The 14,745-nt window shown below is 42.2% G+C and overlaps 1 protein-coding gene across 4 annotated transcripts in view; it reads right to left on the bottom strand.

Annotated features, from left to right (window-relative positions):
- LRMDA (leucine rich melanocyte differentiation associated) overlaps positions 1-14,745 on the bottom strand; it is a 936,738-nt gene that overhangs the window by 732,568 nt on the left and 189,425 nt on the right. Inside the window, exons 2-3 of one of the 4 annotated variants that reach the window (XM_065551698.1) lie at positions 6,281-6,455; positions 3,806-3,862 (exon numbers count right to left, since the gene is read on the bottom strand). The exons of the other annotated variants lie outside the window; for them this stretch is intronic. Of the exons in view, the coding sequence (XP_065407770.1) occupies positions 3,806-3,819 (14 nt within the window). The 5' untranslated portion in view covers positions 3,820-3,862; positions 6,281-6,455. The remainder of the gene's footprint in view (positions 1-3,805; positions 3,863-6,280; positions 6,456-14,745) is intronic. 4 annotated transcript variants of the gene reach the window in all.

The following is a 14,745-nucleotide window of genomic DNA, read 5'->3' as shown; positions in this document are numbered from 1 at the left end:
GTCCCGTGCATCGATTTAATGTCCAGTATTTCCTCTGTTACGCACAAATTGGAATCCACACCACGGATAAATATCGCCAGCTGTGCAGTGTCAGTCGCGTCAGTAGTTTCATCCACGGCAAGGGAGTATGCAACAAAATCTTTTGCTCTTTCAGTCAACTGTGTTTTCAAATCAGTCGCCATCTCACAAACCCGATTAGCAACAGTGTTTCTGCTGAGGCTTACATTTGCAAACGCTCGCGTTTTATCTGGACAAAGGACGTCGCACACTTTCATCATACAATTCTTTACGAATTCCCCCTCGGTAAACGGCCGTCCTGATTTGGCGATCTCTTCGGCCACAATGAAACTTGCTTTCACAGCAGCTTCACTTTGTGATTTTGCTTTGGTGAAAAACGTCTGCTGGGATGTCAAATTCTTCTTCAACTCCTCTACCTTTTGTAGCTTCTGTCCTGCGCTCAGGTTTTTGAATTTGTTCTCATGTTTCGTCTCGTAGTGCCGTCTTAGGTTATACTCCTTCATTACAGCGATATTACTCCCGCAAAGGAGACACACTGGTTTACCTGCAATTTCAGTAAACATATACTCATTCTCCCACCGGCTTTGAAAGCCTCGGTTTTCAGAATCAATTTTTCTCTTGGCCATTGTTGGGGTCTAGCTTTGATTTGATATTAGCGTTGTATACATCAACAGACCGCGAACTTGAACCACGGCTTGCCGTTGGCGGCAATTGCACTGCATCATGGGATTTGTAGTGTGTGTTATTGGGGCGTCATATCACAGGGCCATTAAAAACAGATATATAAAACGATTTCGCGGGCCGGATATAATTGTATGGCGGGCCGGATGTGGCCCGCGGGCCTTGAGTTTGACACATGTGCCTTAGGCGAACCGAAGGCCAACGACAAGGGAGCCAGGGGGTCGGAGAAGGGGCAGGGAGGTTCTGGAGGGGGCAGTCAAGAGATGGGGGGGGGTCGGGAGTTTGGGGGGGGCTTTCTGGGAGGTGTGTGGATACGGTTTTGGGCAGTCAGGGTATGGGTAGGGGGTAGGGTCCTGGGGGGCAGTTAGGGAGGGGGGTCTTAGGAAGGGGCAGTTAGGGGATAAGGAACAGGGAGGCTTAGGTAGGGGGTGGGGTTCTAGAGGGCAGTTAGGAGCAGGGGTCCCAGGAGGGGGCAGTCAGGGGACAAGGAGCGGGGGGGGGGTTGGGAGTTCTGGGGGGGGCTGTCAGGGGGCAGGAATGGGGAGAGGGATCGGAGCAGTCAATGGGACAGGGAGCAGAGGGGTTTAGATGGGTCGGGAGTTCTGCGGGGGGCTGTCAGGGGGTGAGGAGTGGTTGGATGGGGCATGGGAGTCCCAGGGGTCTGTCTGGGGGTGGGGGTGTGGATAAGGGTTGGAGCAGTCAGGGCACAGGTAGGGGGTAGGGTCCTAGGTGGCCAGTTAGGATGGGGGGGAGGATCTCTGAAGGGGGCAGTCAGGGGACAAGAGGCAGGGAGGCTTAGGTAGGGGGTGAAGTCTTGGGGGGGCAGTTAGGGGCAGGGGTCCCAGGAGGGGGCAGTCAGGGGACAAGAGGCAGGGAGGCTTAGGTAGGGGGTGAAGTCTTGGGGGGGCAGTTAGGGGCAGGGGTCCCAGGAGGGGGCAGTCAGGGGACAAGGAGGGGGGGGAGGGTTGGCGGTTCTGAGGGGGGCGGGAAGTGGGTGGGGGCAGGGGCGGGGCTAGGGCAGGACAGGGGCAGGGCTAGGGCGGGGCTCCTCCCATCCTCTTTTTTGCTTGCTGAAATATGGTAACCCTAGGCAGCACAGTTCAGAGGCTTGAAATTATCCAGGAGTGAAGGAGATGTAGATGGTAGAGAAAGAGAAGCTGAATACAATGCAACCCTGAGTTTCTCCCCATGCTTCTTTGTATGTCGTGTCTATATCCCAAAATTCCTGCTAGAATTATTCTACTGTTCTCTTCTCACTACATGCCTCCCTCTCTGTATTCATGCTTCCTTCTAGCTCCTCTCATCATTGTTCTACCTGAGTGCGTGTCACATTATTCAGAGTCTGGAAGCAGAGTAGGTAGTAGTGACAGCTTTTATTCCTCCCCTCCTCTCATTTCTCTCTTTCGCTATCACCACATCTTAGATGGGTTTTTTTGTTTTGTTTTGTTTTTTTGAAGAGATCGTGTTATTTGATAGATCCCCATCTCACTGCAGACAGAAAGCAGAGTCACTGCTGGACATCAGCAGGTTCTTCAGAGCAACACCAGAGGGTCTGCCAGCCAGGGTGGGACAGAATACCTATCAATAAGTGGAGTGAGGAGTCACTTTCCCAAATAGTTTTTCCTGTTGTGCTCACAGACAGAGCAGTATCCAACAATCCATCCACCAAGGGACAAGGTCTCACATCAGTACTGAAATTCTTCCACTCCAAGATTCACTTCACTAGACATCTCTGTTGATATCTCTGTCAACAACAACATACACCTGATCCTACAATAAAAACATTAAGCTTAATTTGCAGTATTACATATCCTTTTCTTTATATGCATTCACTCAGTCTTCTCTTCACATACAACACCATTATTTTGTTTTGTATACACAGTAAGAACCTTTATTTTTTTAAGTCCATGTACTACTGAAAAAAACCACACATGGAAGCCTACTCCAGTACTAGGTGCAAATACAGAGATGTGTCTGATATTGGCAAACCCAACATTTGATAGTTAAAATAAATCAAGACTTTTATTTTAAAAGATACATGCTTTGTCAGACCAGAATGTAAGAATAAATCCTACTTCCAACCCCTATTGCTAAATAGGGCCATGACCCTGCTTAACCACTGTGGTTCCTCTGCAGAAGAGAGGTATTAGGAATGAGGCCAAGAGCAATGAGTTCCCTGAACTCTATGAAAATCTGCCATAGGGCATTCGCAATCCATAGTGAGGCTGGAGAAGCAGCACTGCGGGAGGCAGAGGGATGGTAGTAAATCCCCAGCTACTTGAACTCCACGTTGGGAGTCTACGATTTGGCTCTAAGAGAGAAACTGCACATGGGCAAGGAAAATAGATAAGTATATTTCCTTCTACTGTTAGAACAAGCTCTTCAATCTGGGGGACACTGAGGCAGCTATATAATCAGGAATGTATTGTAATATAAATTCAGTGAAACAGCAAGAAAGAAATCCATCTCTCCTATTGGCTACTGTCTCCTTTAACTGACAAGAAGTGACCAGCACAATATCCATGTCACCTTGAAGCTCAACTTTTAACTTTTCAAACTGATTTTCCAAAGGTCTTGAGGGACATCTAAAACCTTGGAAATAACCCAGGGCTCAAATAACCGGACATTTCAGTTCCACAAAACTCCTGGGCATTGAACAACTAAAGGTACGATAAGCAGGAGTGTAGCTACTTCCCCCGCTTCTGTGAACTTTAAGAACTCACCAGAAGCTGAGCTACAACTCTGGGGACCTTACAGGTTTGAGCCTGAAGCTTCTCTTGGGTGGAGCACAGGGGCTGAATGCAGGTGGAGTTTCAGTCAATGCAACATGAATGGTAAGAACAGTTTTGTTTTGTTTTGTATTTTAGCAGAGATGGGCTAGATCTGTAAAGTTCATACTCAGAGCCAAAGTTCATACTCAGAGCCAAAGTTCATACTCAGAGCCAAAGTTCATACTCAGAGCCAAAGTTCAGGGCCATTTAGATCCATGATATTGGTTTAAAGCACATCTCTAGTTTTTACATTTAAGACACTCATTATTGGTACCCTTCCCCATCTCCAAGGGGAAATATTAGGTTTGGCTTATTAAATAATATTTTGTACTTACACGATACCACTCATCAGAGGATCTCACTGCACTTATGGAAATGTCAAACTTGAGAGCCTATTTAAATAATATTTACAAAAATTCAATCAGAGCAAAATATGAGCTATTAATATAAGCACATTTAACATTAACTGCTAACACCAAATCTCAAGAAGAAAATGTAAAGTGAGAAAATCAAACAATTCATCTCATCTTTCCTCCTCTATGTTAGAATAGCCAGCAAACCTTCAGTATTCAGGTTTCTGACAATTTTTTTAGTTTTACAAGGGTAAAGACACTGCCTTTTTCATCATGCTGGATGGCCTGGCTTTCTTTTAATTCAATAATACCTAGTAATTTGGCAAGAAAAAAAACTGTTTTCTGACAAGTTATCTATTTGTGTCCTCCTTCTGGAGTTGCCAACAACTCTTCTATCTGTTGATCTGTCACTCCATGTATTGGCTCATACAAACAATTTGTACATACTTTTAAAGTTTTCAGTAAAGTAGCAAAGCAAACTTTTTGCAACCTGAGCTGCAATACTGCTGTGCAGCTCTGAGTTGGCTGATTTGCCAAAATCTTGCACAGTTCTATTAATAAACATTTAATTGATTACACACACTGGTTCTTTTTTCTTTTTGATCTATGAACACCTGAGAAGACGTGACACCAATAAAACACTTCACAGAATCAAGACACTAAAGACATATTAGAGATAGTCGTGCAGTTAAACTTCAAGAGGGGGCAATATAGGAAGATTTCCTATGAGAATTTAACACTAGAATTGAGGAGAGGGAATTACATGAATGAAAACTCAAATGTAGAACCGTGAAAACTAAGTAAAAGCAATGACTAAAACAAGCTAAAGGGGAAAGGAAGCAATAAAGCACCATTGTCTGTAATGGTGGGGCTATTGGAAACAAAATGCTTCAATTAGAAACGTGTGACAAAAACTGTCAAAGTGTAAGAATTCAAGAAAATTTTATTCCTGATGGCGGAGATAAATTCATAACAGGCTATCAAATGTACTGGTGGAAGGGAAATAGTAAAATTGTGTTACAGCCTAATAATGAAATTACCAGCTGGAGGACAGAAGAATGAATCTAAACTGAGATGACAGAAAGAAGAAATCAAAAGTAAGGTGCAGTGGGTTGCCATATTTTAAAAAGGCATAGATGGGAGCCAACTGGTTGAAACTTTTTGCTTTTGATTTTTATTTACTCTAAATTAAGAGAACTTCCTTTGTAACATCATCATCTTTTCAGCTGCCTGAAAATGAAAAGCTGCCGATTGGATTGAAATTTTTTGGAAATGTAGCTTCTACTGGAAAAGAGCTCCTAGCCAGACACTGAAAGGGAAAAGTTGCCTTATTAAGGCAAATTTACTCCATGCTCCTCCTCAAACAACCCCCTCCTCCTTGGGAAATTGGCAGGTACCACCACGCCTCACAGCCCACGCCAGGGCATTTCATCCCAGTCAGGGTTATAATATCATCTGCATGGAGCCACAAGTACGATTTAAGGGCACACACACCAGTGCACAGGTGGGAGGTGACCCAGCCCCCAAACCACAACACACCCTGATTAGCAGCCCCATTCGTACTCATGTCTCATTGTGTCTGCTGGTAGCCAGCCATGGAAAAAGGCAACAGCCATCTATAAGTTTTCTGATGACTATCTCTCTCTCCCATCTCAGGCAGACAGGTGAGGGGAACTGAACAGGCAGCACGAAGAGAATACTCTCAGAAAGGACAAGTCTCAACCCGCATTTGGTTTATAAAGGAAATGCACGACACCAGCAGGGGAGAATCTGGGGAGCAGGGAGTGGTGGGGGATGGAAGCAGGTGAGAATCTGACAGGGAGTGGTGGGGGAGGGTGAAGACCAGAAATTTGACCTGGGCCAAGGGAAGCCAGAGTTGAGTATGAATCTAAGAGGTGGAAAAATAAAGGGGATCAAGGAATTGGGAAATGAGTGATGAGTGTGAAGGGAGGGACTGTAACTGGGAGAGCGGGACATTGGCACTAGCAGCTGTTGGGTGTATGCTGCCCCTGAGAGGGAAGCCATACCTGTCAGAAATGGTTAAAGGTACAGGAGGCTGCCCAGCAGATAACTTTGTCCAAGGATAGATTGTGACCAGTTACACAGGCAATACGCACACAGCAGCCTCCTCTTTGGAGGTCCTTAGCATCTTCCATATTACTTTGTCCTGTTCACTTTGCCCCCATGTCCTGTGAAGTGGAAGTACATATGGCCTTTATACTCTTGTGCAGAAGCAGCATGTTGCATGGGGGAAATGTGTGTGTTTGACTTCCTTCTCCACAGTGAAGAGTGCCAACTGCCTTCAGGCCTTACAGAGCTAAAACCCCAAAGACAACATTTGGGCAGGTAAAGAAAAGGAAATAAAGCTGCCAGGACTAAAAGGAATGACTTAAAAACAATTAAAATCTAAACTTTTACATCTTCCAAAAATAATTGTAAAGACAATAAGTTGCTTACGTTACATGAAGCCTTAAGTGGAAGAGATAACCTTGATGAGTGAATATGTTCAGCTTCCTGTAGTTAAGAGACCATAGTGGATTTTGAAGCACCCTTTCAAACACTGGGGTCAGTAAGGCCTTTATCCTTATTATATCAAATGATTCAATACAGTGAAGCGTCTCTTAAGTTGTCACTGAAAAAAACCAAACAGCAGCTGCTTAACAGAGGCAATAAATAGACCACAACTCTATTACATATGTTTGGAGGATATTCAGAGGTGAAAGTGGGTCGATACGGCGTACCAGTAAGAAATGGCTGCCGGTACTGGCCCGTACACAGCTGATGTTAAAGCGCTGTCCCTTTGACCTCCCCCCAGGGCCGCTGAGGGGGGGGGGGGGGCAAAAGAGCCCAGGGCCTGGTGATTTAAAAGGGCCCGGGGTTCCCAGCCGCCACTACCACAGCAGCAGCCAGGAGCCCAAGGCAGTGCAGGCTGGGCAGCACTGAAGGGTTGGCTCGGGGAGGCTGACTCCCAGGCTCCCCCCCGCCGCCTTGCCACCAGAGGCCCTGCCCCTTCCAGGGGCCCAGAACCAGACCCCCATACCGGTAAGACTTAAGTTACTCACCCCTGAAGATATTCTTTTTAAGACAGAAGACTACTGAATACAAGAGCGGTCTGTTTTTACCTGCAGAAGTTTCTGTCAGGTAAACAAGTGAAAACTGAAGCTAGATTTTATCTAGGTCCAGGTTTGCACTGGAAAAAAAAAAAAAAAAAAAAAAAAGAGGAAGAGGGAGCCTACCCCAATGGCTCCAGGGAACAGAATTAGCACCTAATAGCCCCAACTAACTGGGTTAGTTTCTGTACGTGTATGTGTATACACACACACACACACACACACACACACACACACACACCCCTGAGATTGTAAACTTTTTGGGTAGGAACTATCTAAGTAAACAAGACAAAGGGCAGGAGGGGAAAGAATCACAAGAACGTGAAATTACTTGACCGAAGACATGCAACAAGTCAGTAGTAGAACTAGGAAGAAAACCATGGTCTCCTAATTCCAAGTCCAGTGTTTTACAACACTGCTATGAAGCCTTACAGATCTATGTTACCTGTTCAAATCCAGGCGAGGTCAGCAGTGACCAAAAATAATTATCTAATGACGGTTGGTTTCTGTCCACTAACTAAAGGACTACATAACCACATCACAAAATCCTACACTGCAACAAGCACCTCTCAAAAATCTCAATAACGGCGCCATGGATTAGATATGGGGTGGCCAACCTAAGCCTGAGAAGGAGCCAGAATTTACCAATGTACGTTGCCTAAGAGCCACATAATATGTCAGCAACCTCCCCATCAATTCCCCCCACCCTGCCCCCAGTGCCTCCCACCCGCCGGCAGCCCCACCGATCAGCACCTCCCTCTCCCTCCCCATGCTTCCTGCCCACCAAAATGAGCTGTTTCACAGCATGTAGGAGGCTCTGGGGGGTGGGGGGGAGAGGAGTGAGGCCACAGCAGGCTCTGGGGAAGGAGCAGGAGCCTTGTGGGAAGGGGTGGAGTGGGGTCAGGACCTGGGGCAGAGCCAGGGGTTGAGCAGTGAAAACCACTGGCACATTGGAAAGTTGGTGCCTATAACATTGGTGGACATGCAGGTGAATGAGCCGGTGATGTTGTAGCTGATCTGGTTAGGTCCTGTGATGGTGTTGCTGGTGTAGATATGTAGGCAGAGTTGGCATCGAGGTTTGTTGCATGGCAATGTTATATATGCCATCATGTGCCAGCAATGCCCCTCTGCTATGTACATTGGCCAAACTGGACTACGCAAGAGGATAAATGGACACAAGTCAGATATCAGGAATGGCAATATACAAAAACCTGTAGGAGAACACTTCAACCTCCCTGACCACACAATAGCAGATGTAAAGGTAGCCATCTTACAGCAAAAAAACTTCAGGACCAGACTCCAAAGAGAAACTGCTGAGCTCCAGTTCATTTGCAAATTTGACACCATCAGATCAGGATTAAACAAAGACTGTGAATGGCTATCCAACTACAGAAGCAGTTTCTCCTCCCTTGGTGTTCACACCTCAACTGGTAGCAGAGGACCTCACCCTCCCTGATTGAACTAACCTCGTTATCTCCATACTGATTTATACCTGCCTCTGGAAATTTCCATTACTTGCATCTGAAGAAGTGAGGTTCTTACCCACAAAAGCTTATGCTCCCAATACTTCTGTTAGTCTTAAAGGTGCCACAGGACCCTCTGTTGCTTTTTACAGATTCAGACTAACATGGCTACCCCTCTGATATTTGAAAGGAGAATACTCTGGAAATATCCACCCAGAATTTTTCTATAAAATAGGCTCCTAGATGTTAGCAAAAGCATTTTGGAGGCCTTCCTAAATAGCTGTGCTTAAACAAAAAGAGACAAAATTCATTGCTTTCTGTGGGGCGGAAGTGAACGTATAATTTCTGCCAAGTGGGGCATTAAAATGATTAAGTCACTTTTCCAGAAGTCATGGATATTTCCAAAAGCAAGCTTCCATTTGCTAATCGCTTCTAAGGCAAGTGAGGTTTGCACAATCCACGCGCCAAGTGTTTCAGTCCAAGTTCTCAAATTATTACTTTCTCCAATGAAGCTGGTTATGTGTTACGTTGCATTACAGCGGTCATCTGTTCAGATCTGCCAAAAGTGTGTGCCTACCTACATACCAGAACTACACAATGGCTTCGTGGAACCCTATTCAGAGACAAGAGAGAACGGTCACTTCATAAATAAATGAAAACAATCTTAAAGAAATGGCCAGTCAAATATACAAGCTAGACTGTATAAAACATCCAGTTCACCTCGTTCAGTGTAAACAGATTTATTTCTTTACCTCATGAACAAGTAATTTTTAATATAAATCATAAAACCCAAAAGTTATATATTCCTGTTGCATTTGGAATGGCATTTTTTTTTATCTGATTTAGGTAGTTTTTCACTATGTAGATTTTCTGTTTTCTGTTGATAATTTTTCCTCCTTTACATTTTCCTGTTGCACATTAGATAGAACTGATTTTTTTCATGTAATCACAATAAATATAAAACCAAAGTGCTCATCATCATACCATAGCTATTATTCAAGGTTAGTGAGAGCTTGCACTCTTGTTAAAGCTTCACTACGTTCATACCACTAGCGAGCGCAACAGATTAGATAGATTCAAATTCATATTAAAACAAAATAGTGTTGTAACAAAAACAAAAATAATATAATAGGGATAAACAGAAAATGCAGGTCACATTGCAATGGAATCTTAAGTCTCTTTTTTCCACATGTACAAAAATCTAAGCCAAGTAGACAGTGCAGTTCAGATGTCTCCCTTTTTACAGTATTGATAGGATTTTCATCATACTGAATAGTTTAGGGACAGGCAAAATTACTTTTGCATACTGTAATTTGTCTAGTATATTGCAAACCAGGCGGCTTTTCTGAAATTCTAGCCATACTCTTTCAATCTTTTTCTCCCCACTTTTTTCAATCTATGTTTTTCCAATACTGCAATTTTTGGATTTTTTTCTTCCCCTCTGAAGAAAAATCTGGAGGAAAAAATTGCTTTGTGCATGATGCTCCTAGTGAAAGTAATATGGTTTACTTATCAGAAATCCTCTATTTTTAAAGATGCGTACACACACACACACACACACACACACACACACACACACTTACTTGTTCAACTTGGAAATATTTGCAACTTTCAAAGCTATTGTTCAGAAAGGAGATCCTGAAGTTATTCTTTTTAAACCCACACAGCTCACTCTACAAAATTTAACTAGCACATTGAGAAGGAATTCACATATATGACAACCAAAAGAGTCTATTTCCTTATCAGCTCTTATAGATTATTTGAATGTTTTTAAATGCAGAGGCATATTTCTTTATGACGGTCAGTATAATAAACTGAGTCAATGAATTCTAGATAAATACAAGCAAAGGGGAAAAATAGAATCAGGATACATGTGTGCGTACGTACAGACAAAGAAGTCATTAATTAAGATATGCCTGACTGCTAGCAATGGAGTCATTCTCATCTGCATGGCTTCCCAGGATTGGTGTGTGCGCTTTCAGAATCTGGGTAGCCTTCTCCATGGCTCTGCCCCGTTGGCGCTGATTATGTATGATTAATGATTTAAAGGAATAAAAAGAGAAAGGTCAACTTCTGAGTTCAAGACAGAGCAGCTACACAGGGAGTAATTAAGATACTTGTGTAAGCATGATTAATAAGCACAAACTGGCACACTGTGCTGTAAACAAGATGCAAGCAGATGGTTAGGATGAAACAGATTTTTCCTAAAAAGCAATTTTTCAGTGCCTTGAAAGTTGGCTTCTTCCACGCCCTCCCCCCTCCAATCTTACAAAACTTATCATTTACACATCCTATACGAAAGAAAGAAATAGTAACCCTTTCAACATTCACCCATTGCAGGCTTTATTTTATATATATACATATATATAGACACACAGTCTCCATGCATCTGAAGAAATGGGTTTTTTACCCACGAAAGCTTATGCCCAAATACATCTGTTCATCTTTAAGGTGCCACCGGACTCCTCGTTGTTTGAGAGAGAGAGAGAGCGAGAGAGAGAGAGCGAACTAACACTAGAGTTTGCATGTAAATGGATTCAACTCATCTTTGTTTAAAGTTGCCTTTTATGTCGAGTTTCATGAATTGCTAAGCCTGACAAGGTTCAGTGGGAGTCTTAACTCCCACCCACAAGTTCTCCCTCGCTGTCATGTGACTGGCAGTACAGAGGGATCAGCAATGGCATTTATGGAGAAAGCTGGAAGACAGGTGTCAGAACGGTCCAGCAGGCAAACCTAACGAACACTAATCAGCTCTGGTGTTCTTTTACAATCCATATCTAATTCACAAGTTTCATTCTTTCTGAAAAACAATTACTAGGTTTTGAAGTTCATTGTGCATTTACTCAACTGTCTCTTCACATTAACGTAAGTGGGAACAAAAAAAAAATAGAGTCAGCAGGGAAGGGACATCAAAAGATCTTAGAATAGATGAAGGCTTTATTTTAAAGTAATATAATTACAGATGTGTGTAATGTTTTACAATAAATTTAAATGTGAAGTTACATCTTTTATGCACCAGAAAAATATTAGCTGTGTGTGTTTCCAGCTGAAACTCTAGTACATAAAAATGATTTGAATGGGGGGAGGGGGGGGAACGAAAACTCTCATTGTGACATCAAACAAAAGGTATGGATACTAAGCTGTTGGTGTGAACTACAAAATGATTATTGTGTCTGAGATATCTGTAAACATACTGGTACAGCTCCTATCCCAGAAGCACCTCACCAAGAAATACAGGGAAAATATTCTACACATTTTAATCTCTCTATAGTCAATATCAGATATTCCCTTAAGGTAAATTTTGCCTCATCTACATCTATTTTTTAAAACTCTACATTCCATATTGACATATCCTCTTAAAGTTTGAGTATATAATCTGGTAAAACCTCACCTAATCTTCATTGGTTGAAGTGTTACTGATGCCAATATTGGGAAATTTGCTTTTGTGTTATATAATATTAGGCAGCTGCTTAAACTTAGATACATTTTCAGATAAAATGTGAATTTTGTTTAGGATACTTCATTTTCATTCTCTCACTAGTGGCTATGAGAACAAAGTACCTGTTATACAAATAATCCTGTTTCTCTCTATAATGAACTTCCTTTCTATAAACCTCTCACTGTAGGAAGTAATACTCTAAATGAAATGGAAAAAAGAGTAGTATGTCCAAGTTCATTGTAACACCATTCCATTATTCAGGAATACTGCTTAATGTTCTTATTTAAATGTAAGAATCCTTTTCCCCAACAGACAGGCCTGTGTTAGATGTTTCAGAATGGCATTCAGGTGTCAATCTAAAAGTCCTCCAACTACGCAAATTGTGATGCTTGCAAGAGGATACTCATATCAAGAGATTCTGAGAGCATTTAGAATTTTGTGTCAAAACTCAGAGGTGGAGCAGGGGCATTGTATGTCCCCAAATAATGCAAGAGCGATTTTTGTTACCCAAAAAACAAAATTTTATGTCTAAACAGCATTGATCAAGATTTTTTCATTGGGACATTATTACAACTGCCATTAAGACAAATCCATTTTAACCCTGATTTTCACCATGGCACACTAAATCCATGGCTAACAGATGCCTTGTATTTTCATGAAATAATGTTCCGTTTTGTACTACTGAGAAAAAAAGTTGTAAGCAATGTGCAAGAGAAGTTGTTTGTTGGCTTTGTTGTAAAAACAAAAACCAAAAAATTCCACCATAGACATGGCTTGCACACTCACTTTTAGGCAGTTAGTAGATCAGTTTAATAGGTTAAAAAAAAGTGGGTAGGATGGCATAGTTTTGAGCATGTCTATGAACCTGGACACCCATCAATTGGAAACTTTCTTACCCTGGAGCCACCTGACCTGCATTACCCGTAGTGTGACAGATAAAGGGCTCAAAATGTTCATCTCACTCAGTTTAGTTACACACTTGTATATATCCTTGGAGGTATCTGGAGCTGTATTTAGGATAAGGCTTAGGAGCCCAGAACAATATCTTTGAAATTCAGGCTCATCTGAAATATGCTTCAGTTAATAGTTGTGTCGGTAGCTTATGCAGAGTGAGTCAGTAGGCTCTAGCTCCTAGCATATCCATCCCACAAATAGCCACCTTGTTGGCAGTCTCAGGAGAAAGGCCAAAAAAAAAAATATGCAACTACTCTTATCCACAGAAAATACACACAGCGAACAAGGAGTGGAGGGTGGGGAGTTTTAAGTCAAGCATACAGACAAAAGAGCAAGACAAAATTACTTTTGCATGGATGAACTATGGAATTGACCCTGCAAAATGCTGAGCACCATGTCCCTGATCAGGTAATACACATGTCAGACTCACACAGTTAACTTTAAATCATTTGAGTGCTGCCACTGACTTCAATGGGACAAGTCATATACTTGTTTTTTCTGGATCAGGGCCAGAATGCTCAACAGACCTTTGGCTATGTTTGCACTGCAACAGAGGGGTGTAATGTGTGGCTCATATAGACGTACCCACACTAACCTTAATCTAGCTAGCTCACTAAAAAATAGCAGTGAGGACGCAGTGCCTTGGGCATGAGCACAGGCTGCACATGCTCCCCCCCGGATACGTACTCACCTGTGCAGTCCATGCTGAAGCCCACACTGCCACATCCTCACTACCATTTTTAGAAATTACACCCCAGTTGCAGCTTACACAACCTTAGAGGACTGCATTACTAGTAAACGGTACTGTTGAAAAGCTGATCACAGTTCTGTATCAAACTTTTCCAAGCCTCAGCTACTGTAAGCAGGTATTGAAGGATCCTCTGAGGCTATCTGTAAAACCTTTATTAAAAAGGGGGGGGGGGGAGAGAATGTATATTCATACTGATCTTAGGTAGCTAGCAATACATTTACACATCTGTGGTTTCTAAATAGCTTAAAAAGGCCTGTTAAACAGAGAAATAATTACAAACCAAAAACCAGTATGCAGGGTTGGACAAAATGGCCTGATGCAATGTTTTTCTCAAATGCCTTAGCATAGTGCATTCCATTGACAAACACATGGTAATTTTCCCAGACTGAGAAAGCAAATATCAGGTCATTGCAGTCTACTTTATCTTTCCAAACAGTCCTGCACTGGCAGCATCTCTAGTTCAAGTTAATTCTGAGTGACTTTAGACATCAGGGCAACGCAGTTCCACACATCAACCAAACTGAGAACTGACAGGTAGGCTACAAACAATGCCAGTCACCAAGCAGCAACTAGGTTAGCATTCTCTCTCTTTTCTTTCTTTCCAAGAGGCCTTAGAGGCATAGAAACTACTTAATGGACTACAATGAGACATGCAGATAGGCTCCATATGGTCAACTACCTCAATCTTTAAATAAGACAATACCATCAAGCAAAGGAATCACTATACAATATCAATAAAAATCGGTATTCACCATAGATTTTGCCAGTAACAACTTTTAATCATCTGTGTCTCACTGTTTTCAAGTGATAGATTTCAAAAGTGTCAAAACTCTTAGTGAATCGTGGTGGTAAAATGAATAGTCTGTTTGCTTTCCCTATTGATATACCAGGTTTCAGACTGTCAAAGTGCTTTTAGTTATAATAGAAAATGTACAAAGTTAGCTATGCTTGTTTTGACAACTACAAAAAGATTTTATCAGTTACATGTACCTGTGAAGTACCTAGATTTTCAAAGCGAAATTTGTTCATGAAAAGTTCTTAATACTAAGGTTTTTACAGATTATGTAACACTTTCACCTTCATAGGCATATTTCAGAAAAGCATATGAAAAGTCATACTTTAATGCACATTCCATTCTCAATAGCTACAACTTCATGTCATTTTTACTTCATTTAGAATTTTTACTATAAATGTTACAAATTTTT

The sequence above is a fragment of the Chrysemys picta genome, chromosome 7 (genome assembly GCF_011386835.1).
Source record: "Chrysemys picta bellii isolate R12L10 chromosome 7, ASM1138683v2, whole genome shotgun sequence".
NCBI lineage: Eukaryota > Metazoa > Chordata > Testudines > Emydidae > Chrysemys > Chrysemys picta.
The sequence above is the reverse complement of the archived record's forward strand: the minus strand, read 5'-3'. Positions and strand labels throughout refer to the sequence as shown.